Raw genomic sequence first — 26,696 nt, 5'->3', positions numbered from 1 at the left:
CAACAGTATTAGATCAACCATAAAAAATGAATTTAATGGTTTGTACTAAGATCCTTACCCAATTACTGCGGAACTGATATGCTATATGTGGAACTGAATTGTGTCAATATTGACATTCTTTCTCTAAATAAACCCAGCAGCTAAATGGAAGGATAGTTAACAGATTTTTCTTGATAGGAAAAAAAGAAGTTGGTAAATTTGGTTTCATGATGTGATCAAAATTTCAGAGAAACAGCATTTCTTGGGAGAGTAGTTCAACTCCCTTTGCAGTAATCATATCCATAGTAGGGAAGGGTAGGGGGAGAATAACATGAAGTTAATTTTGGATTAAATGCCTGTATCTGTTGCAGAAGATGGAGATTTAGAGAAAAACTCTGGTACTCACCAAAACCTATCAAATTAAAAAAATATATAGTTTAATACTTGGTACCTTAAATACAAGAGTGGACATAAATGACATAAAAGATACCAGAAACATATATCACAAAATAGTTTGGGTTCAAGAAACAAAAAAGGACAAGCAACTTTGTAGGTTACACAAAAGTCTCATGTCTATATACCACAAATATTTTTTATTATACTAATAGCTTTTTATTTTTGAAAATGCATGCAAACATAGTTTTTAACATTCACCATTACAAAATTGTGTCTTCTAAATACTTCTTCCTCCCTCCCACCCACCTCCCTCCCCTAGGCAGGAAATGGCTTTTAAAAAACAAAATTTGAAGATGCTAAACATGGAAAACAAGAAGCAATAATATTTTTAAATGTCACTGACCTTACTTAACAAACTATAAATTACTGTTTGCTGATTTCAGAATTTAAGAATCTGTTTCTGTGTAGTTAAGTTCACTTAAATATTGCCAAAATTATCAAAATCAAGATTAAATTAGAATGAAAGAAAAATATGACAAGGCATAGCATACAGTTAAGACAGAACCAATATAACCTATTCTAAGGGATTATTGATACCAAAATGGAAACACATTGCCACAAACTATTACCAGAGAAAATACAATTTTGACCAGTGTAAAGCAATTATCAAAACCTAGAGATGAAAAAGGCCTAAAAATAACTTTAGTCAGAAAACTGACAATTGGACAGACACAGAAGTCAAGGGTAGACCTAATGCTCTATCCACTGTGTCACCTAGTTGCCCCAATCAATCTGTACTTTAGGAAAATCACTTTGACAACCAAATAAAAGATGGAATAATTAAAGTTTGATATAAATAGATCAAATAAGAGTTTCCTGAAACAATTGGTGTGATATGCAGTGGGGGCCTGCAAATGGCTATATTGGTAGACAGAAAGGGAATATTGTGTGAAATGTTGTGAACAAAAAAAAAAAGTGACAAGATTAGGCAAGAATGATCCCTACATGGGGCGGTATGAGGCTAGGAGTCAGTACTGATGCTACTTCCCTCAGCTAAGTTCCAACGAGTAGAAAAAGATTAAACTAGGTCAAGAAAGGCAATTGTGACTAGATAATTAGTTGCCTGAAGGAATTCTCTTCTCCTGCATAGTAATAGAGAAAATCACAGCAGGGATGAGATGGGAGGAGGCCATAGACATATAAAACTAGACTCTCATATGGAGACTTTAACCTTCTTACTTTACATAACTAGCATTTTTTGCTTCTAGAATATGTGCTATATATTACTATCACATGATATTTAAAATTTCTATTAAAAAAGCATCCATTAGGATTATTTGAAAAACTAATATTATGGATTTGTAAAATGATAGTACCAATACAGAAGCTGAGTAATGCAGTTGTTGATTATTTGCTTACATGTAAATACTTTAAAAAAAAAATCTAGTCAGTTATGTGAGGAATTCCCTTATGTGGAAAATCCTCTGTAATTAATAACATTAAAGGCATGTCTAGGGAATGGTAAAGTTAAGTGATTTGCCTTTCATAACATAGGTTTTATGTGTTAGAGGAAGGCTTGAACTTATAGGTTTTTCTGATGTTTCCTCTAACATATAGAAAATGTAATAGTTTTGATTTAATAATAAGTTTACAAATTGATATCCTTAGGGAAATCTTGCAACAGAGAGTACAAACATGGCTGAGTTCTTTTTTGAGATGAGTAAGTTATACAATTAAAAGAGAATTATTTCATTGAGATTACATGGCTAATTAGTGGAAATACAAATATTTGAATGAAACTTCTTTTTAGTACAAGTCCTCCACTATATTATTTAAATGAAGCTCCTAAATGAAGCAATTGATGATAAAGACAAATAAATAAATGTACTGTTCTTGGTTCAAAATGATCCTATTCTTTTCTCATTTAACTGTTTCAAAATACAAACAACTGGGTCACCATGTTTGTCCAATAATGCAAACAATGAAGCTGAACTGAGGTAGTCAATAGTCAAAAAGCATTTATTCAGCACTTGCTGTGATTCAAGTACTATGCTTAGATTGAGGGAGGGGAGAAATAGGATAAAAGATGAAAACAGTTGTTACCATTCCTTTTAAATATATAATAGTTATTGTGTAGCTTTTTTTTTCTTCTTGCCTCTCCTTTCTTTCCCCCACCATGTTATGGAAATGCTTGTTTGTTAAATGCAGAATGAAATAAATTTTTTTTTTTAAGTTGATGATCTCATAGAAAGTTTATTCTCACTTAGGGCAGCCAGATGGTGCAGTGGATAGAGCACCAGCCCTGAAATCAGGAGGACGTGAGTTCAAATCTGGTTTCACAGTTAACACTTCCTAAGTGTGTGACTGTGTGACCCTGGGCAAGTCACTTAACCCCAATTGTCTCAGGGGAAAAAAAAAAAAAAAAAAAATATATATATATATATATATACACACACACACACACACACATATTCTTATAGGGAAGATAACTGGATATAGCTCTGGAAGACCTGAGTACAATTCTTGCTTCAGACACTTGCAGTATGATCCTGAGCAAGTCACTTAAACTTCTGTCTGTCTCAGTATTTTTTTTTTTTTTTGCTGAGGCAATTAGGGTCACACAGCTAGGCAGTGTTAAGTGTCTGAGGCCAGATTTAAAATCTGATCCTCCTGACTTCAAGAGTAGTGCTCTATCCACTATAGCAATTAGCTGTCCCTGCCTCAGTATTCTTATCTGTAAAATGGGGATAATAATAGCCTATCCCTTCCAGGACTGCTGTAAGGATCAAATAAAAAAATAATGTTTGTAAGCTATTTTGCATACCTAAAAGAGCTATGTAAATCCTTATTATCATTATCATTATCATCATCATCATCATTATCACCACTATCATTATTTTTATTAGGCATTTGTCAGTCACATTCCTCCTGATGTATCATCCATCTGGTGAAAGCAGCCAAGATAGAAGAATCTCAGTTGTATCCTCCAAGGTACATTTTGTATGTTTTATGGCCCAGTTGGTGTACTTTCTGGATGTCTCAGAATACGGAGTACTAGTGTCAAGTTCAATTAGAAACAGATTCCTGCAAGCTACATATTAATTTAGAAAACTACAAGTTGACATAATTCATGTTGTACTACATTTTTATTTTTTTTTTAATTTCTCAATTACACTGTAATCTGAACCCAGTAACTGGGAGTTTTGTAAGCCACAAATGCTTATGCACTGGGAGTTTAACACTGTTATAGAGTATAATTTCTTGATGAAGAGTTGAGTCTGCTCAAGTGTTGTTGCTTATTCAATATAACCCTCTGAGAAAATTTGCCTTCTTTCAGAGTGGGGAAAAATCTGTTACAGAGGATAATACTCTATCAACTCTGCTTCCTAATGTGTTTGCTTATTCATTATCATATTTTAGAAATTTTAAGCAATAGGCATTAATATTTAATTCAATATAAATTGAGGGATATAATAATTATCTCTTAAACTATATCACAAATATTTACATATTATATATTGAAATATATAAATTTACCCTATATAAATTATTAAGTTATCTATGTTATAAATTTTGTGATCTTATAAGTATAAACTACTATGCATTTTTTTTAAAGTACAGATTTTTTTTCTAATGGTTGTATTACTCTATAAAACTTTCTACGATGAATGGTTTGTCTACCAACAAGCCATATGAAAAATGATATCTTAATTCTAAATAATAAAAAAATTTTTGAGATCAAATATGATAATATTTAATAAGTAGACTAATACTCACCTAAGCTTCTGGTTATACTGTTTAACTTTTTCCAATGAAGCGGCATTAATCTGTGCTTGAAATTCTTCCACAGAAACACTGTCTCTGTAATAATATCCTTCCATGCTTTCCAGTGCTGTGTGAAAGAAGAAATGTTGGGGGTTGTTATTTTTTTAGAAAACACATTGTTATTCATTTTTTCATACTGCAATCTTTCTTTTGGGGTGGGAGAGATGTGAAGCAATTGAGACTAAGAGACTTGTCTGAGGTCACACAGCTAATAAGTGTTAAATGTCTAAAGTTGGATTTGAACTCAAGTCTTCCTTATATGAGAGCCAGTGCTCTCTTTCCATTGTGCCATCTAGGTGCCCCCATAGTGTAATCTCTCTCAATTTTTTTTTCCAATTATATGTAGTAGAGATTCAATTATAGCATGAGAGTAAATATATGTGGAGTCCAAAATATGCATTATTAACAGTTCATAAATCATTAAAATGAAATTTAATGTTAACTTTTAACTACTCAATGATTATCCCATTTACTATTTCATGAGCATACAGAATTTGAGAATTCTAGACTTTTCCCATAATTAAAACTTTTATTTTAAAGTATATTATAAAATAAGACTCAAATATAGCCTAGGGAGCTGATCTATTGGTGATCTTTTTCTCCTAGATATATTGTACTCAGCTTTTTTGTGACATTAGTTTCTCTTAATTTAATTTCTATTCACCTGATAGCTCTTTCTGCCTCATTTATTGAATCATCACTTCTATCAAATTCTCTCAAAGTTGGTTTCCCTCTAGGTTACTTTACAACTGGGGAGTAAGTCATTTAAAGTGTCCAAGTATGAGTATCCTTACCTGAAAAATGAGGTGTTGAATGGAGTAAATTGTCTCCAGTATCTATTTCACCTTTAAATCTATGGTCCTCTAAACAAGTTTAGATAAGAAGCAAATCCAAATCATCAAACTCAAATATGTAATTGAGGTAGTTGCTAAGAAAAAGTCTATGTATCCCCTAAAACTAGATATACCTTTTTTACATGTATGTCAAAAATGTGCATATATAGATGGATAATATCTGAGTGTGTGTGTATGCTATTCCAAAGGTTTTAGTGAAGTTTTAAGCTTTAACAACTTAAGTAGGCAAAGTATATATATTTATATATGCATAAATTATATATATGTAAATATTTGCATGATACTTATATATAATAGCTTAATTATACAGTTTTAATAGCTTAAAACTGAAGACCTTTGGAGCACCCTATATAATATATAATCTTTATTAAAGATATTATTTGTTGTTCAGTAATTTGTGACCTCTTGTGGGGTTCTCTTGGAAAAAAAATACTGGAGTTTGCCATTTCCTTTTCCAGTTCATTTTAAAGGTAAGGAAACTGATACAAAGAGAACTGATTGATTTGACCAGGGTCACCCAGTGTCCAAGGCCAAAATGAACTTAGAAAGACCCTTCTTGATTCAGGACCAGACCTCTAATCACTCTGCCACCTAGTGGCATCTTATTAAACATATATATTCACACATGATACTCTTCAAATATATTGTAAGTAACATAAATGATCTTTAATGTAAATCACTTTATGAAATGTAAAAATGATCCTTTAAATTCCTAACTGATTTAATCAATTCTTTAGCTATAGGGTAGTTTTTAAGCTTTGTCACTGTACCCTAAAATCTACTGACTTTTTTCTGAATAGTAGCTAAAATCTCCTATTTGTTAAAAATCATCATTAAGAATGACTTAATGAATTAAAGAATGCTTTATTGAAAGCAGTTGTTTTGTTTTTCTTTTTGTTTTCTCCAATTTTTATCACAGTATTTTGTTCATAGTAATATCTTAATATTTTTTCTTTCCTTCATTTCTTCTTCCTTCCTTCCTATCAATTTCATCTTTGTCATCTCCAGAATACTCCTTTTCTTTTTTGATACACAGACTACTGAAATAGCCTTCAAGTCCTAGCTAAAATACCATGTTCTGCAAAAAGCCTTTCCCAACCCCTCTTAATTCTAGTGCCTTTCATATGTTATTTTCTATTTTTCTGCTTTAGATTGTTTGTATACATTTGTTTGCATGTTTTCTCACCTATTAAGTTGGGAACCCTTAGAAGGTAGGGGACTATCTTTTGCTTTTCTTTCTATCCTCAGTGATTACTTAAAACTTAGTAAACACTTAACTAATGCTAATGGATTGGCTGAATTCTTTTCTTCCTAGCAATATAGTAGCATTTTAATAGCATTTTTTCATAAGATAGTTTTTAAAGGATGAAAAAGCATATAGAAGCCATGGTTGATTCAACAAAGACATAAGGTAAGACCCAGGGAACCAGATTATTAACTTGAAATGACAAGTAGTAGCAAGTTAAGAATACGGACTACATACTGAAAGAAAAGCTAGAAATCCAGATGGAACAATAGGATAAAATTAGGCAGCAATCAAAAAACAATAAATATTTAAGTCATATATCAGGACAGCCTAAGGAGTCAAAATAGGCAAGAAATCAATACAGCTTAGGCAAAAGGATCTTAAAAACCTCAAAATCTTGCCTCAAATAGGGGGCCTTTTATGCTTTCTCCATTAAGTATGTGTTCTAATCACTGCTGCCAATATGGTAAGTATCTCAAGTTGTCAGGCAGAAGCACTCCCAGACATTGTGGATAAAGATAAATGATGAGTTTTTAAACAGAAATTGTCACATATGGTAGACACAAGAAGATATCCCATAAAGATATCCCATTAGTGATGACGCTATATTCAAACACATGTTTAGGAAACATTTAGAAGCTGCGAATATTGCAAAAACTTAATCCTAAAATGAACCAGCAATGCAATAGAGAAATTAGGAATCAGAAATTTAATACTGCTCTATAGTACCAGGGGTTCTCAAACTATGGCCCGCTGAGGATGTTTATGCGGCCTGCGGGGTTATGGCAAATGGGATGAGAGGCGGAGACAGAGTGTGAGTTTTTGTCTTTACTATAGTCCAGCCCTCCAACAGTCTGAGGGACAGTGAACTAGCCCCCTATTTTAAAAGTTTGAGGACCACTGCTCTATATTATACCCTTCTTCTTGATTTATATATTCATTCAAAAACCATTTATTGAATACAACCTAGCTTTAAAGGTATGGAATTGAATCTTCTCTTTTATTTGATATCTGTAAATAGGTAAGATAGCTTTCCTATAGGATTCGCAGATTCCTAATATCTAAAAAAGTGGGAGGTTAAGCCAGATGAGTTTATTTTTGATGTTTGTTATTGCTTTAAATCTTTTAATCCAAAATGAAAGGAACTTGATGGACATTATTTTAATATTTTGGGGAAATATAGAAGAATTTTAATTTTCTGAATTGGGCTTATTGGGCTACCACATATGAGATTAAGGATTCTAAGATTTTGTTTTTTTTTTTTGTTTGTTTTAGATGGAAGTCACTTCAAAGGTTTAACCCAAGCCTTTTGAAAAAAAGGACTCTAAGAGACAACACTATTCAGTGATTTACATGAAGTCACAGCAAAATAAAATAGACATAAATGGATGTGAAATCCCAGAGCAAAGTTCTTTTCCCAGTAGATACAAGAAAAAAAAGGCATAATACAAAAAATTAGGAAGCTGTAGGCCCAAGTCCTTTCTCTGACAAAATGAGCAAGTAACTTAAGTCTTTCAGGGTTATAGGCAATTCTTTAAGACTTTAAGTTGCCAAACAGCATCAGTGAGGGACATTTGCACAAAGAGACCTCCCTAATGCTTACAATCTGCAAGGAAGGATTAAACAAAATATGAAGAGGAGATTAAAAAGAAGGACTTCAGGACTTGATAATTTAAGAGAATGCCTTATGAAGAAAAAACCTACAGAGAGAGAGAGAGAGAGAGAAAGAGAGAGAGAGAGAGAGAGAGAGAGAGAGAGAGAGAGAGAGAGAGAGAGAGAGAGAACTAGTAAGTTAAGGATGGTTCAAGGGACAAGGGATAGAATTAACTCTCAGTATTACAGCATCTATAATACTTCAAATAAATCAATAATTTAGACAACTGAGTTCTTCTATGACTTAAACAAAATTCCAAATTTCAAACTTCCAGTTACAAGCTGTCTATAATACTAAATACTTATATGTATTATATAAATACTTATTTTTAATATGGTATATTATGAAAACCAGATATATTAATTTCTCCTAAGTCTACCCCAGTTTACTACTGCAATGCCTCTTTTGATTATAGAGTCATAAGCACCAAGCCAGTGGAGACTTAATTAGTTGCTTTGTTTTACAATCATGGTAAAGAAATCCCTCTCTTCCTAATTATTCTGAATTGGTTTTAAGACTGGTCCAGAATCTATTGCATAATTTTGCAAGATAAAACATATTTCACTTTTGCTACCTAAGTGAGAGTAGTTAAGACCTAAATTAGTTAAGTAGTTAAGATCTAAGTTAGTTAAAGTAGTTAAGACCTAAATTTTAAAGAAAAGGAAAAGTTAGCAGACTCTTAATATCTAATTTCAACTGCCTTACTCTGCCTTTAAAAAAAAAATGTCCAGTAACAATTTACCTGATGATCATCTATAGTCTTTGATTTTGTTCCTGCCTAGCCAAATATATAAACCAAAATCCTGTTTCAGCACCAGAATCACCTGCTAAAAATATGGTAACTTTGACTTTATTTTAGTCTGATACCTTAATCAGATGGGAACATTTCATTCAATTAATCAAGACCTTAGTTTAAATGGGAAGTCTCTGAAAGACATTTGATTAAATAAAATGCTAGACAAGTTAACTGTTCTAATTGGTTATGGACTTTCTTTAGTCACAATGACAGGATTTCTAAGAGTCTGGAGGAAATTGTATCTTACTGGGAACCAGAAATCTGCAGTTTTTGCATCAGGTGCCAAGGACAGATGGCTAGATGGATGCAAATTCACCATGCTTAAGGGAACTTCTCAAGAATTCCATGAAAGGGACAGAAGAACTTGCACTGACTAGAAACTATGAATAAATTCTATGCCCTTTCTGTGCTTGAGTTCATTTTTCTGAAATTCTATGTGTTTGAGGGAGAATACGTGTTTTATTTTTAATCTCTTTGGATAAGGGGAAGTTTTGTATCAACTATTTTTAATGTTCTAACTTAGTAAATGCTGCTTTCTAAAAGCTGCTTAAGGCTGGCTGTCTCAATGATTCAATACTAATCTTGAGAACTGATGTTTGTCCTTCATTCTCTATGAGGACCAATGTTATCAGAGAGGTGATGTCTTGATTAGCAAGCAAGGGAATAACTGTAAGTAAATACACATTAGGGACTCAAACCAAGGGCAGTATGAATTACATTAAAGGGTGAGGAGTAGTCAGAGGTGAGTGGGAATGGGAATGGATGAGAATAACTTAATTGGATTTCTGTTCTACCCTTCCTCCCTTTTCTGGACCAATTGCTTTCTCTGTCCCTTCGTAATTGCATATTCCTTAACCCTGCATCTTACAACTTAGATTCTTGATTTTCTTTGTTTTCTGGTAACTTTATGTTATATACTAACTAAATTTTTAATTAAGTGATAGTATCCATTTGGGAAGGATCCCTCTGGTGTTGCTGCCTGTGATTTATCACAGTTTTTTAAATGTTACCAAGTAGTATTGACACAGTGTTTGATACATAGTAGGTATTTAATAAATGCTTAGTGAAATAAACCAGGAAAATAAAAACAGTTTATTTTTTACTTTAATAAAAATCCCTAGTATTTGAGAACATATCAGGGGGTGATATTGAAAATGAATTCATAGAAGTCTCCTTTTGTCTTTACTCAAATCCATTTCTTTTTGTTGATCCAGGGAAGAAACATAGCACTAACATTTAAAACTAAAAACTCTTAATATAAACCTGTATCCTAGGAACAGTCTCCATTTGGAAATCTTTCTCCATTTCTTACCTTTTTCAATTACCAGATGCTAATCTCTACTCAGGCTACTATCTGAATTTTCTGCCTCTAGATCCAGCTAATGAATACTAAGGAAAACTAATGATTCCTGTGCATTTTGTGAAGGTCGGAAAACAGTTTGTACCTTTATTTAAATAAACAACCTTTGTTTTTACAGATCATTAAGAAGACCAACTGTTTCACATTTTTTTAAACCTCTATAGGATTTCAGCTGCTGAAATGTTCTAATCAAACTAAAGTACTATAAAGTGTGCTATTATGATTTTTTTCCATTTTTCTGAATTCAATTTACTTACATAAAATTTCAAAAAAATGAATATAGTTGCTTTGTAGAATCATATTTAAGCAAATAATTGTTACCATATAAAAAGTAAGGAATTGCCTTGATATACTTTCCTTTTAAATTGTCTGTATTGTAAAATTGTTCTGTTTTCAATAAGACCTCACACATAGTCAATAAGGATAGTGATTTAGTGCCATAGATGACGAGAAGAATCATTTTAAAGGAAAAGAGAGTAAAATGTTTCCACTATTATAAATTTTCTCTGCTATGCCTTCTATTTGTTTTGGCACATATTACTTGTAGAGAAGCAATATAGTATTGTGGAGATAGAAAGGCAAAGTTGGAGGCAGAGAAATCTTTCTGCTATATACTCTCTTTGGGATCCTGGGCAAGTCACAACTTAGAGTTCAGGCAATTCCTTGAGACCTTCAGTATTAGGAAAAGACAATTTAAACTGGTGGAAAATTCCTCACCTTCCAGTTCTCTTTAGCAATTAAATCACAATCTAGTTTCTGTACTATTATTTTCAAAACTCTCCACAATGACTTATATGAAATTAGCTTAAATTCTCCCCTTAAAAATCACATGCTTTGAAAACTTTTATCCATCTCTTTTGTTGTGTTGAGGTATAGGGAGAAGAGAAAGTGATCAAGTCTGGGGAAAAGAGATCAGTGTCAAATTCTACTTCTGCTTCCTACAACTGGGATGATTATGTATAAATCAGTTAATCTCTCTCGGAGTCTCAATTTCTTCATCTGTCAAATGGAGAAATGGTTCCCATTTCATATCTAACACAGTAGGTAGGAAGATCAAATGAGGGAAAAAAAGTTTGCAGAATTATTTGTAAACTTTATATGCTACATGCAAGTCAGTTATTCTTGTCAAAATTATGATCATACTCATCAATATTCTCTGGATGATTTTTACTCCTCTTTTAAAACTAATTATTGCTAAAGAGTCTTTATAGGTACACATAATTATTTTTAAGTACATAATATGGAGGACTATGATCTGAAATAAATTATTCCATTATCTTCGCCAAAAATTTCCAAATTTGGTCACAGAGTCAAATACAAATACAAATAATTAAACATGAGAAAAGTTATATACATTCTCTAGAGCAAAGGTATTAAAAATGAGTTCTACAGGCTTCAAATGGCCTGCAACACTCCCAAGGAGTGTTTAATCTGACTAGATTAAAATGTTAACTTAACTAAATAAATAATAACAAAATAAGACATGTAAAAACTAAGTCAATATGCAATCCACTGGATGATAACAGTTTAGTGTCTTTTTCTATTTGAGTTTGATTTTTATCTAAAGCAGTGGTGTTAATTAGAATCAATTAGAAATAGAAAGCTCAAATAGAAAAAAAAAACATTCTACAGACTTTATTGCACTCTCACAGCTGTAGCTTGGCAATACAGTGAATAGAGCACTGTGCCTGGAGTCAGGAAGACCTGGATTCAATATCTGACCTCAGACACTTACTAACTGTGTGACCCTGGTCAAATCACTTAACCCTGTTTGCCTCAGTTTCCCCATCTGTCAAATAAATTACAGAAGGAAATCACAAATCACTTCAGTATCTTTGCCAAGAAAACCTTAAATGGGGTCACAAAGAATTGGACTTGAATGAACAACAACAATCATAATATCCCTTGCTTCACCTTAAAACCATTTCCTTTGAACAAATCTCTTGTGGAAAGGAGGTTCAAGAAAAGGAGTGTCCCCATCTCTTATAAGTCTGAACTAAATTCCATGGGATACAGTGGGAAAATGCTGAACTTGAAGTCAGAAAGACCCTCACTGAAATGTTGCCTGATACTGTCAAATACATGAGTAAGAACAATTGACAGTACTAGTATTTGTTATAAACCTTGACTTAAGATTTGCCAAGTATTCTACAAATATTCCATTTGATTTTCAAACAACCCTTGTAGGTAAGTGCTATTATTATCCCGATTTTACAATGGGGAGGCAGAGAGAGATTAAATGATTGACCCAAGGTCACAAAGATAGTAAATGTTCGAATCAATATATGAATTTAGCTATTTTGCCTAGGCCTAAAATGGGAATAGTAATACTTGTAGTACTTACAGTACCACACAGGGATGTTATAAGGCTCAGAAGAGATAAGGTTTTTCAATTTTTGGCAAACATTATAGTGCTATATAAATGCCAATTTTTAGTATAGAATAAGGAATGCCACTTACTTCATGACTTCTACAGTCCTTTAACTATGTGATACTATCTCCTTGATTCTCTCTAAATTTTTTTGCTGTGATTGCTCAGTAATTTTTCAGTCTTGTTTTATTCTCTTTGATTGTATTTGGGGTTTTCTTGGCAAAGATATTAGAGTGATTTTCCCATTTTCTTCTCCAACTCATTTTACAGATCAGGAAACTGAACCAAAGAGATTAAATGACTTGCCCAGGTTCACACTGATAGTAAGCTTAGATGCTTTGAACCCAAGTCTTTCTGACTTCAGGCACAACACTCTATCCAATGAGCCACCTCGTTGCTCCAAATTCTTTACATTTCATTAAATGAACTCAAAACAAGGAATACTATTTTATGAAAAGTCTAAAATGTAAATACCTAATAATAATAAGAAATAAAAATATAAGCCTGAGAAATAAATGTCATTAAATATCACTGATATAAACACCTAAAATTACTTATTTTTGGCATATTTGAAAGAAGAAAAAGAAATATCTACCTTGTGCGAAAAGAACTGGATGGACTTTAAATCCTCCTCCATTTTTCAATCTTTGAGGAAGTTGTTCAAAGTGATAGCTATCAATGTAGAAATAAACTCTCAAAGCTTGCCGACTTCCTTCTGCTTGATATGTAAGAGGCACATCTGAAAATATATTTAATGTTACATTATTTAGATGAGGCTCTGCAGACCATCATTTTCTTTAACTTTTAAAAAATACCAGAAATTTCTTGAAACCAACATGTTAAACTTCTTAATTATATATGGCTGAGATGGTGTGTACTTGCATTGTCATTCAGTGAAGGAGGACTAAATCAGATTCTCATTAGCAAAGACAACAAATTTACTGTTCCACAGTATATAAAATTCTCTTTTAGGAAGCTTCCTTACATTTGACATACCAGATGTCTCACTCAACTAAATAAGAAGTTTAGATTCACAGTGGTTCAGATTCAAAATTTCCCAGCACAGCTGTCTCTTTCATATTTTAGTTGGAATGATTCCTTGGGGTTCACTTTGCAAGTAGTGTTCAAGAAACTGGGCATACAGCTCCCATTATGAAACATATCTAGGTTTTTACTTTAATAATTCCCATAGCATCATGTTAAACATGCACTTCCTTAAGGTTTTTCCTGGTAGTCACTGAAAAATACCACATTAAGTTGTGAAAAATATAAATCAAACATTGAATTACCCCCCCAAAAAAATCACAAATTTAAATAGGAATAATTCACAGAGAATTCATAACCCTTCCTCTTTTCAGAAACAAAAAGTCCATACAAAGTAATTTCCAATGTACCAAAAAAGGGAGAGGGAGAAGGAAGGAAGGGAGGGAGGGAGGGAAAACCTAAGAGGGAGGGAGGGATAAGAAGGAGGGAAAGAAAGAGAGGGAAGGAAAAGTTGAACATGCTTACTATTTGACTTAAATACAGAGTTAGCAAATTGTTTTACATTGAGCCCTGTGAGCTAGGTGCTAATATTATCCTCATTTTTAATGGTTTGCTTAGTCACAGAGCCAATAAACATGTGAGGCAGACTTATATTGTGCCTGGCTGATTCTAAGTCCAGGTCTCTATTGTATTAGAATCCTGAAAAAAATTAATGGTGTTATGAATCAATAAGAATTGTCATATTCCACTATTAAGTATGTACCATGGTGAAGTAAGATCTCAGTTCAAATCCTCCCTCAGAAAATTATTTACCATATGACCAATGGCAATTCACTTACCACTTTTGTCTCAGTTTTTTTCATCTGTAAAATGGGATATCACCTACCTTTCAGAGTTGAGGGATCAAATAAGTTGTTTGTGAGCATTAAAGCACTCCATAAATGCTAGCTCCCATTCTTATTATGTTTGCCCTGATTTTCCTCCCACTAACCCTACTTCTGATTTGACAGGCCAAAAAGAACAAAAGAAGGGACTAAGGAGTTTCTTTGATAAGTGACTATTCTTTTTTTGTTTGTTTCTTTTTTTCCCCTGAGGCTGGGGTTAAGTGACTTGCCCAGGGTCACACAGCTAGGAAGTGTTAAGTGTCTGAGACCAGATTTGAACTCAGGTCCTCCTGAATTCAGGGCTGGTGCTCTATCCACTGGGCCACCTAGCTGCCCCTATAAGTGACTATTCTTCATCAGAACAAGAACAATTATTTTTACAATCTCTGGGGTGTTCTCTGTTTATTCTATTTATAGAATAGTAGCATTTCCGAGCTATAATAGGACTTTGACATAATCTAATCCAAAGTACTTGTTCCATACAGGAAGTAGCAGAGGTCCTAAGGAGATAAGAAATCTGCCCATTCTAACACTGAGTTACTGTTGGAACTGTGATTCAAACTTAGTTTTTTTGATTCCTTCTTTGCTGCTCTTTATTTTCTATCTACATATCTCACAACATACATAGCTATTATTCAATTAAAACATTTCAACTATGAATCTTCATGATTATGTCACAATGAGATGACATTGCTAAATACAAACTCAGTGTAAGAATCTAAATCCATAAATAATTTTTTACTTCTATTCCTATATAAACAATGCAAAAATGAGAATAGCAAGCACATTTAAATCCTCTACTCTTTCTCATGTAAAATGCACCTGAGAATGTTGCTAAAAGACATGATAAAACACATGAGAAATAAGGAACCTCAATAATTAACATACTTCTCTCAGAAGATTATGAAGAGGTAAAACTCAATGAAATTATATTGCTATATATTTGCTAACTATTCTAATATTTTACTTTAATAAACTAGTCTAATAAGACTCAAATGTTTTTTGATCTGAAAGGGTCAGAGGTTAAACTCATGAATTAAAAGGATTTTAAATTACAGATGCAATTTAATAAGCCAAATCCATATAAGTTTTAATCTGATAATTTTTAAATGACCTCACTCTACAGTTTTAGAAATTCATATAAAATCTATTTAAACTATTTAAGTAGCACATTCCTATTGAAAATGCATGATGTTATTGAATAGGAATAGGAATATAATATATCTTCCAAAATATAATTACTTACTTGCAACTAGTGGTTCCTGTTCCGCTGGTCTGAAATAAAAGGAAACTTTTTCCAAATCAAATAATGCAACCAGTGTATCTTCTAGCATGGCTTGTTCATCAGTCTAAACAAGCAAAACAAAAATAAAGACTTTTTTTTACATTTTTTCCTGTCCGCCAACAAAATATAACTATCAGTTGCCAAAAAAAAAAAAAAAAAAAAATCTAAACAAACACATCATCATTAATGGACTGAAGGGCGATAAAATGACCTTGTAAAAGTTACAAGAAAGTGAATCTTTCTCTACTAATACAAAATTTTATTCTCTCTTCTAGCCAATTTACTTTTATCATATTTTGTTAAAGATTATTTTCAATCTTTTTAATCATAGGGAGTTAATTTTTGTTTGCAAATAACTATCTTATAAAAGGAGAAGCTAAATGGTATAGTGGGTAGAATGCTGGACCTGGACTCAAGAATACCTGAGTTCAAATCCAACTTCAGATTCTTACTTATTGTCATGACTGATAGGGTACAGCTTCTAGGGGAAATATATCAGTAACCCTAAGGATCCCAGACCCTTAGGAGTACTACTGTCATAACAATCTGTTTCTTAATGATCCTCTAGCTTTCAAATACTATTGTAAAGTTCTAGAAACTTTGCTGACTGCCAGATAAAAATCTGTTGGTCAATAACAACAATAATGCCAGATAAAATCTGTTGAGACAAATGGTGAAGTACATGCCAGACTTCTCTTCAGTTCTACATCTAGGCTATAAAATTAGCATATCAGTGATGGGAAGAACCAGATCTCTGTCTTTTCCCATAAATATATCTTCTTGCTCCTGGTTCTTAAATCCTTTTGAAATTTAGCCCACTTGAATGGGCATTACAATCATAATAAACTTTGCCCCTTGACTTAGAGATGGGATCAAGCCTGCAAATTCTTTTGAGATATGTCATGACACCAGGCTATGACTTCAAACTTTTGGGGTCTCTTTTTGAACCTCAACATGACCATGGACAAGTCATTTAGCCCTCTTTGTTTCAGTTGCTTTTCTACAAAACGAGTTGGAGAAGGAAATGAAAACACTCCAGTATTTTTGACCAAAAACAAACAAACAAAAAACAAAACCAACAACCCTCTAACAATCTAATGGGGACATGAAGAACAGGACATGACTGAATAACAAAATCTTGTTACATTAATGATTTAACAAACCATATTTTTGATCAAATCTGTTATCTAATGAAATTTATTTATAAAAAATTTAATGAATAATTTCTGGGGATGGAGCCAAGATGTTAAGAATAAAGCTAGGAAACTGTTCAAGCTCTCCCAGTTTCCCTCAAAAAACACAAGAAACCAAGCTTCTGAACCAAGTCTGATGGAATGAAATCACTCTCCAACTCAAGATAGATTGGATTTCAAGAAAGGTCAGTCACACTAAGGTGAAAAGGATGATCAGGCTAGCTCAGATAAACTCTGTGAAAGCCAGTGAGAGGGTCTCAATCATAGCAAATCAGCAACTAAGACACTGAGTCCTAGCCAAGTAGAGGAGCAAATCCTAACTCGGCTTCTGAAGTCAGAAGCCAACTCTGGGAAACCAGGCTGTTTCAGCAGAGAGCAGGCAAAGCTACCCCACACAAACACAAGGGGACACTCAAAGCCAAGGTTCAGAGCTACATAGGAAGCTTGGACAATGCCCCTTTTTTATCCCAAGAGTGGAACTGAACCATAAAAGTAAGAAAAGATGAAATACCAAAAGAAAAGGAAAGAAAATGAAAAAGAAACATAAAAGAATCTTAACAATAGAAAGCTACTATGGTGACAGGACAGACCTCAGAATAGGACAAAATGTCCACAGGAGAAATCTCAAAGAGTGATATAAATTGGTCTCAAGCCCAAAGAGACTTTTTTGTAAGTGCTCATAAAAGACTTTAAAAGGCAAATAAGGGAGGTAGAAGAAAAAAAAAAAAAGAAAAAAGAAATGAGAGATATGCATGAGAGACTCAAATGCTTGAAAAAAGGAAGGAAAAATTGTTTGAAGAAAACAACTTAAAAAGTAGAAAAAGATATAAAAATCACATATAAAATATTAGAACAGGGCAAATGGAAACAAATGACTCTATGAAACAGCAGGAATCAATCAAACAAACTAAAAAGAATGGGGAAAAAATGGAAGAAAATGTGAATTAGCTCACTGAAAAATAAATACAGAAGAGACAAATTAAAAATCATTGTTCTACTTGAAGGCCATGACTGAAAAAGGAGCTTGGATAGCATTCTTCAAGAGATCATTAAGGAAAATTGCCCCAATATTCTAGAAACAGAGTGGGGAATGCTCATCGAAAGAATCCATCAATCATCTTCAGGAAGAGTTTCCATAAGAAAAAAACCCAAGAAATATTCTTGTGAAAAAACTACAATCTCAAGTAAAAAACAAAAATACTGCAAGCTTCCAGAGAAAAACAATTCAAATTTCAAGGAGCAGCAGTCAGGATCACCCAAGATCTGGCAGCTTCTACAATAAAGGATCAGAATACTATATTCAGGAAATCAAAGGACCTGGAGTTACAAGTAAGAATTAACTACTCAGTGAGACTCAGCATCATCTTTCAAGGGAGACAATGGATCTTTTATGAAGCAAAAGACTTTCAATCATTTCTATTGAAAAATCCAGAAGAAACCGAAAATTTAATCTACAAACACAGGACTCAAGAGGATTATAGAAAGGTAAACAGGGAGAAAATATATATTCATTAAAGAGTAAACTGTTTACATCTCTAGATAGGAAAACAACATCTATAACTCTTGAGAACTGTATCTGTCACTTGGACAGACAGAGGGAGGACAGACAGAGGGTTTGAGGATGTGGTTATGATAAGACTCTGATGAGATGTCATTCTTTGACATCAAAGAAAAAGACATTAAGTGGTGGGAAAAGGTCTGTTTTGGAAAAAGAGGAAAGGGTAGGTATAATGGAACAATAAGCTCACATAAAGAGGTGCAAAAGATATATTATACTCAAGGGAAAGAAGGGATGGGGATGAGCATTTTCTGAAGCTTGATCTCATTGGTTTTAGCTCTAAGAGGAAATAATTTAATCATTCAGTTGGGTATAGAAATTTATGTAACCCTATAAAGAAGTAGGAGGAGAAAGAGGAAAGAAAAAGGAAAAGCAATAGAAGGGGAGACAGAAACATTATGGAGAAAGGTAAGAGAAAGTTAAAGGGTGATAGAAGATAAGGCAGTAGGTGGAAAGGGTTAAAATACTACAAAGAGAAGGAGGGGGGGGTAACAGGAGATAAAATAGTTGATGGGGTAGATAAAAAACTCCTACTAACAGAAAAGGGTAGAGACATGATAGGAGATAGGATAGTGGGTAGAGTGGGTTAAAATGATTAAGCACTATTGATCAGAGAAATGCAAATTAAAACAACTCTGAGATACCACTACATAACTGTCAGATTGGTTAAGATGACAGGAAACAATAATGTTGGAGAGAATATGGGAAAACTGGAACACTGATACATTGTTGATGGAACTGTGAATGGATCCAACCATTCTGGACAGCAGTTTGGAACTAAGCTTAAAAAGTTATCAAAGTGTGCATACCTTTTGATCCAGCAGTGAATTATATCCCAAAATAGATCTTAAAGGATGGAAGGGGATCCACATGTGCAAAAATGTTTGTGGCAGCCCTCTTTGTAGTGGCAAGAAACTGGAAACTAAGTGACGCCCATCAATTAGAGAATGGCTAAATAAATTATGGTATATGAATGCTGTGGAATATTATTGTTCTGTAAGAAACGACCAGTAGGATGATTTCAGAGAGGCCTGGAGAGACTTACATGAACTGATGCTAAGTGAAATGAGCAGAACAAGGAGATCATTATACATGACAAGAACAAGACTATATGACGATCACTTCTGATGGACGTGGCTCTCTTCAACAATGAGATGATTCTAACCAGTTTCACTTGTTAAGTGATGAAGAGAACCACCTATACCAGAGAGAGAACCATGGGAAGAGAGTGTGGAACACAACATAGTATTCTGACTCTCTCTGTTATTTGTTTGCATTTTGTTTTCTTTCTCAGTTTCTCTCTTTTTTTGTATTTTAACATATTTAGCATGTATTGGACTATCTGCCAGCCAGGGAAGGGGGTGGGGAGAAGGAGGGGAAAATTTGGAACAAAAGGTTTTGCAAGGGTCAATGTTGGAAAAAGTACCCATGCATATGTTTTGTAAATTAAAAGCTTTAATTTAAAAAAAAAAAAAAAGAACATGATTAAGGGCAGTATGGAGAGATCAAAAGTAAAGAAAAGTATACACAGTGAAGATAATAGGATGGAGGGATATACAGAGTTGATAATCATAACTGTGAATGTGAATGGGATGAACTCTCCTATAAAAAGGAAACTAATAGCAAAGTAGATTAAAAAACAGATTTCTATAATATGTTGTTTACAAGAAATACATTTGTCAAAGACAGACACAGAGAGAGTAAAGGGAAAAGGCTGGAACAGTGCTTCAGCTAAAGTTAAAAAAAAAAAAAAGGCAGGGATAGCCATTCTGATCTCAGATAAAGCAAAAGTAAAAATAGATATTATTAAAAGAGATAAGGAAAGAAAGTACATCTTGATAAAGGTTAACATAAATAATGAAGTAGTACACCTGTCAGATTGGCTAAGATGACAGGAACAAATAATGATAAATGTTGGAGGGGATGTGGGGAAATTGGGACACTTATACATTGCTGGTGGAGTTGCGAAAGAATCCAGCCATTCTGGAGAGCAATCTGGAATTATGCCCAAAAAGTTATCAAACTGTGCATACCCTTTGACCCAGCAGCGCTACTACTGGGATTATATCCCAAAGAAATACTAAAGAGCGGAAAGAGTCATATATGTGCCAAAATGTTTGTGGCAGCTCTTTTTGTTGTAGCTAGAAACTGGAAGATGAATGGATGTCCATCAGTTGGAGAATGGTTGGGTAAATTGTGGTATATGAAGGTTATGGAATATTATTGCTCTGTAAGAAATGACCAGCAGGAGGAATACAGAGAGGCCTGGAGAGACTTAAATCAACTGATGCTGAGTGAAATGAGCAGAACCAGAAGATCACTGTACACTTCAACAACAATACTGTATGAGGATGTATTCTGATGGAAGTGGAAATCTTCAACATAAAGAAGATCCAACTCACTTCCAGTTGATCAATGATGGACAGAGGTAGCTACACCCAGAGAAGAAACACTGGGAAGTGAATGTAAATTGTTAGCACTAATATCTGTCTGCCCAGGTTGCATGTACCTTCGGATTCTAATGTTTATTGTGCAGCAAGAAAATGATATTCACACACATGTATTGTACCTAGACTATATTGTAACACATGTAAAATGTATGGGATTGCCTGTCATCGGGGGGAGGGAATAGAGGGAGGGGGGGTAATTTGGAAAAATGAATACAAAAATAAAAAAAAAAAAAAATAATGAAGTAGTAACAATACTAAACATGTGTACACCAAATGGTAGAGCAGCCAAATTCCTAGAGAAAAATTTTGAGCCACTTATAAGAAGAAATAGACAGCAAAACTATACTTGTGAGGGACTTCAACATTTCCCTCTTAGAATCAGACAAAATAAACAAGAAAGAAACTGAGAAGGCTAATAGAATTCTAAATATGATAGACCTATGGAGGAATTAAGTAGAAACAGAAATACACCTTTTTCTCTTCAGTTCATGGCACCTACACAAAAACTGAGTGTGTTAACACCATGAAAGTGTCACAATCAAATGCGGAAAGGCAGAAATAATAAATGCTTCCTTTTTGTACCACAATGCAATAAAATTATTTTCAATAAAAGGGTAGGGAAAGATAGATTAAAAGCCAATTGGAAATTAAATAATTCTAAAGAATGAGTGGGTCAAATAACAGATCACAGAAACAATCCATGAGTTCATCCAAGAAAATGGTAATAACGAAAAAACATGCTAAAACCTATGGGATGCAGCCAAAGCAGTTTTTAGGGAAATTTTCTCTCTCTAAATAGCTACATAATTTAAAAAAAAAAAAAAAAAAAAAAAAAAAAAAAAAAAAAAAAAAAAAAAAAAAAAAGTGAAAGAGGAGATCAATGAATTAGGCATGCAACTTAAAAAAACTAGAACTAGAAAAATTAAAAATCTCCAACTAAGTACCAATTTAGAAATGCTGAAATTTTAAAGAAGAGATTAATAAAATTAAAACTAAGAAATGATTAAACTAATAAATAAAACATCCAATTAAGGAGGAATCAGGGGAAGGACTTATGCTTCAGGATAGAAAATAAAATGCTGCCTTTGAAGTTTCAAAGGTGGGTCTACTAATCTAAGCACCCATTCTTGCAAGAATTAAAAATAAATTTTTCTAGCATTCCCCTCCAAAAAAAGAATTTTACTATTTTTCATTTTGTATCCCAAGTACTTGACCCAATGTAAGTACTTAACAAAAAAGTTTCACTCTCTGACTTAAACTGAGATATATGGAGTAACAGAAGCAATATGAGATCTGGAGTCAGAAAGAAAGCTTTTAAATCACAAACTACTTATTGTGACATCCTAAGAAAATCATTTGACCTTTCTGAATTTCTTTTTCTTTATCTATACAATGAAAGGTTGGTTCACGTTACATTTGCGATTCTTTCCAAATCAAAATATTCTGGTAACCTAGGCTATAATAATGGAATTCTCATTCTTAGGGGCCAAATAAGAAAGTGTACTTTTATTGGAATGAATACTGAGCAATCAAAAAGAAATTAAAATTTCATCCATAAAAGTTGAACCCATTTCATTGACAGTCAATATCATAACCTTGCTCTTATTCCTGTTTTTTTTTTTAAATGGAAATGTAACTGTGAAAACATAAAAAGAGATGTGCCACTAGCTGAATTTCTCTATAAAAATATAATTAATATTGCTTTGTGACAGGATAAAAAGTAATATAAACATTAATTCTTTTTTTTTCCCCTGAGGCTGGGGTTAATATATGTAAAGTACTTTTCTTTTTTTTTTTTTTCTTTTTTTTTTCCTGAGACTGGAGTTAAGTGACTTGCCCAGGGTCACACAGCTAGAAAGTGTTAAGTGTCTGAGACTAGATTTGAACTTGGGTCCTCCTGAATTCAAGGCTGGTGCTCTAAACACTGCACCACCTAGCTGCCCCCTATAAACATTAATTCTGAATGAGGGAGATGCTCTTTCTCATGAGATCATAGTAACATTACTTTTTGTTTCTACCTTGAGAAATCTCCTTCAAATATTTGAGCCTATGGTCTTTGTCCCATACAGTTTATGGGGGCTCGTCTAGGATTGCGTTAACTGGTAAATTGGTGGGTCTCAAGCATTAGCAGGATGGCACCCTGCCTTGTTTTAGGCAGCCTGCGAATTTCCACGTCCTTCCCTGCTCTTCAATGTAAAATCACCCAAAGGGGAGATACTCAAGGCAAAACATAACTCAGTAAATCTATGACAAATCCCAAGTAGAAGGGATTGGATGGCAGTCAATTAGGCAACTTTCATATGTGGGACACCAAAGGGTAAGTGACCTGTAAGACCGTTGAATTGACCCTCAAGTTGAGGGTTACAGACTCTGGAGGGTTGCTCTGGACAGGACAGGCCTTTTGGGGGGATTGGGGATTGGGGATGATTCTGACAAATTGGGTATGGGAGAGTGGGATCTAAATGCATTTGATTCTGTAAAATCTCATCAAATATTCAGAATGGGAGGGCTCAGCCAAAAGCCTCCCTCTGCAGAAGAGATAGTCTCTTGGGAAGATAGAAGGGCAAAAAGTAAAATGATTAAATATTGTTGCTCTGTATGGGGAGGATGCTCCCAAGGCTAATTGAGTATGTCTGACTTAAAACTGTAGGCAAAATAGATTTCTATATCTGTCTGTGTGATTTCTACGTATAAGTCTGCTTTACATTCTGTGTTCTGGGTTAAAAGTTAGCAATCCGAGTGAAAATTAAGGAGTCAGCCTCTGTTGCTGGTTTGGAAAAGATCAGGCTGATTTGGAAAGATAAGATCTTTAACTGATATATATAGAAAGGTTAGTGAGAAAGTTTAAGTATGTATGATTGAGAAGAACAGAAACTGAAAGAAATTAGAGAGTTTGAAAACTTTTAGAAAAATGGAAAAGCAGTGTACTACCAAAAAAAAAAATGAATGAAATGAAAAAATGACAGTTTTCTGGACTAAGAACTAGCCAATTTGAGTCTGCAGAAATAATTAAGTTACAGAACTATTAAGGAAAAAAAAAAAAACATTTTTAAAGATTCTGGGGTTTTTGAGAATGTTTTAAGTTGCTTGGCACTATAAGCTGAATTGAGTTGGTTTATGGTGTTTTTAAGTAGACCTTATGTGATTAAAATCCTTCTGGGGGAAACTGCTGAAGGGGGAGGGGATGAAGAAAAAAACAAAACAAAACAAACAAACAAACAAAAAAAAAAAAAACAACCTGCTCCCTCTCTAAGTTTTTCTAAGCTTTGCAGGTTTGTGGAATCTATCTTGGCTAGGGAGATGGCCCTAACTGACCTGAATTCTTCTGGGGTTTGTGCTGGTATCCCAACATCTTTGACATGGACCTTTCCCTAGCATTTCTGGTATAGAGAGTGAGACAGCCAGGGAGCACAGACATGTAGCCAGATACCTGGATGCAAATTTCTTCGACCCTCTTCCCCCAGGGTCTTATTATAGTCTGTCAATTTCTTAAAGCCCTTTGGCCAAACTTGAAAGGGCAGTTTTCTGATACCTTAAGTTTTGGGGTTGTGTGTGTTTACACTAGAATTCTGATTTTTAAATTGTAGGAGATAACTACTATTAACCTGTGCATGCTAAAATTGTGAATTTGTTCAATCTGATATAAGAGTTTAGAAATGTGTGCATTGATATTGAAGTACTGTTACTAAAAATTTAGATCTGTATTTGATTTGATTTTAAGTTAAAAACTTTGGTTCTCTGATAACTTACCTATAGAGGTCACATGTTTGTATCTCCTAATTAGATAAAATATACTTACGTTACTATGTTGCTTGCTAAATAGAATATTGGGTAATTTGTAAAAATTGTATGAGCTGTGTTTTAACATTCTGTGGGCCCAGCTGGATATGTGGCATAAATTTTGTGAAATTTGATCCAAAGCTATTTAGAACATTAATCTTAAGATTTGTCTTGTTTTCTTCTTTAACAAAGAAGGAAAAGCAAGAAAATCTGGTGTATGGTGATATGTGTAATTGTAGAGCAAATTGTATCTAAAAGGTATATAACATGTCAGAAGATAAATAGGAAGATTATTGAGGAGGTGTCCCCCAGAGTGAGGGGGAGCCTTGCTCCAAAATATTTAGGTTGTTTTAATGAAATGACAACAGTGGGGAAACAGATATAGGTGGATGGGTAGAAGCTTTCCCCTGAACTCTTCTACCGCTTTAAGTGGCTGGCGTTAATGGGATAGCATTGGAACAAATTGTACCTAAGTATGGAGTAGAGATTATTGATTCTGTAAAAGGAACATAGTTTACTTTTAAGGTTTTATCAGAAATAATAGGGAAGAATTGCAAATCGAGTGGCAATTCCATCTGCCCTGATCCAGGAAAGTGGAAAGAATGACTCATATTCTTAAGAAACTGATTACTAAATTGATGTTAGGGACTAAATTGCTTTGGACCCAATGTTTGCTTATTCCTTTGTTAAAGAATTAGAATGGTTCCCAGAAGTGACCTGGGACTTTCCTCATATGAGATTGGTTTATTTTATTTGGGAGGAGAAAAAGAAAAACCCTCTTTTAAAACAAAGGATCTGTTTTTAAGGAATTACGTACTGGTCGTATCCTTATCCCTTTTTAACCTTTAGGAAACAAGGATTGCTGACTCAGACAACACCTTTGGAGTTTGCAGAAGAGTAACACTTAATAAGTCCTGGAAGATGCAGAGTGGGAAAGACCTTACCAAATGTTACAAATGCAGAGGCTGAAGAACAGCAGGCTTAAAGGACCTGTGGAGGACCTCAAGAATGGACTATTAAGGGCAATTTATCATCTCTAAAACTGACTCTGCAAATAGGAATGTTTTGGTGGGAGATGGGAATGTTTGTGCATAGAGGAATTTTAACAATAATGGTGTTGTTGTTCATGTTACTTATATTTCCAAAAAGAAGGACTCCTCAATTGGAGGAAGTGGAATTAACTTAATTTAGAATGGAAAAAATATTGTTAATTCTGATAGTTATTTTATGTGAAATTAGGAAATTCTATATTTTATATGAGTTTTGATTAGTTTATGAATCATCTTAAAGTTGTACCCCTTATTTAAAGGGATTCTGAGAATAAGTTTTTGGCTTTGTCTTTCTGAACATGTTTCTCTTATAGACAATATGCAATTTAGAATTTTTCTATGTATTGAGCATTTTAAAAGCAAAATGATTTATGTAATGTTGAATTTAAAACCATCTACTTAGATATGATAGATAAGCTGTGAATCTTCTAGGATGAATCAATGTAGCATCCTAGTCAATACCTATTTAGGTTATGTGATTTTTGAGGGCTAAATTCACCTGAAGCTTTGATTGATGAGATTTGCTATTGGAAATAAAATCTCTTAGAATTGTAGCTGATATTATTTGGAGTTTTAAATTCCAGTATGACTGTGATACATCATCAAGCCAGTGATCTACTATCTGAAAGAAGTATGCCACAAGCAACTCAGAAGAATGTGGCCTGAATTATTAATAAATGTAAGTTAGTATCTGGGCAAGAGTTATAAGGACCCTGGCCTCTGCTTAAGGTAGGATCCTTCTGACTCAGTTTCCCAGTGGTGGTCTTTTGAATCAGAAGCCACCTAATTATTTCTGAATCTGGCTTAAAGTGGAATTGTTACTATCATGTGTATGCTCTCAGGCCAAGATCTGAAGGACCTCTTTTGATGCTATTATAATTATGTTCCTGCTTTTTTTTCTCTAATGGCAAGTTTTTATAACCAGAGCAAATGGTTAATAGAAGCTATGAGCACAATTCAAAACAAAAATGTGATATTATATTCTAGAGTAGGTAAGTGAGTATTTGGCCTAGTCATCTATTTGTTGCTAGG

General features: G+C 33.7%; 1 protein-coding gene across 1 annotated transcript in view; it reads right to left on the bottom strand.

Moving 5' to 3' along the window:
- The window catches only part of PREX2 (phosphatidylinositol-3,4,5-trisphosphate dependent Rac exchange factor 2), a 388,457-nt gene that overhangs the window by 94,656 nt on the left and 267,105 nt on the right, over window positions 1-26,696 (bottom strand). Inside the window, exons 33-35 of the mRNA XM_074278839.1 lie at window positions 15,596-15,698; window positions 13,077-13,220; window positions 4,153-4,267 (exon numbers count right to left, since the gene is read on the bottom strand). Coding sequence (XP_074134940.1) covers window positions 4,153-4,267; window positions 13,077-13,220; window positions 15,596-15,698 — 362 coding nt within the window. The remainder of the gene's footprint in view (window positions 1-4,152; window positions 4,268-13,076; window positions 13,221-15,595; window positions 15,699-26,696) is intronic.

This window comes from Sminthopsis crassicaudata, chromosome 1 (genome assembly GCF_048593235.1).
Source record: "Sminthopsis crassicaudata isolate SCR6 chromosome 1, ASM4859323v1, whole genome shotgun sequence".
Classification (NCBI taxonomy): domain Eukaryota; kingdom Metazoa; phylum Chordata; class Mammalia; order Dasyuromorphia; family Dasyuridae; genus Sminthopsis; species Sminthopsis crassicaudata.
The sequence above is the reverse complement of the archived record's forward strand: the minus strand, read 5'-3'. Positions and strand labels throughout refer to the sequence as shown.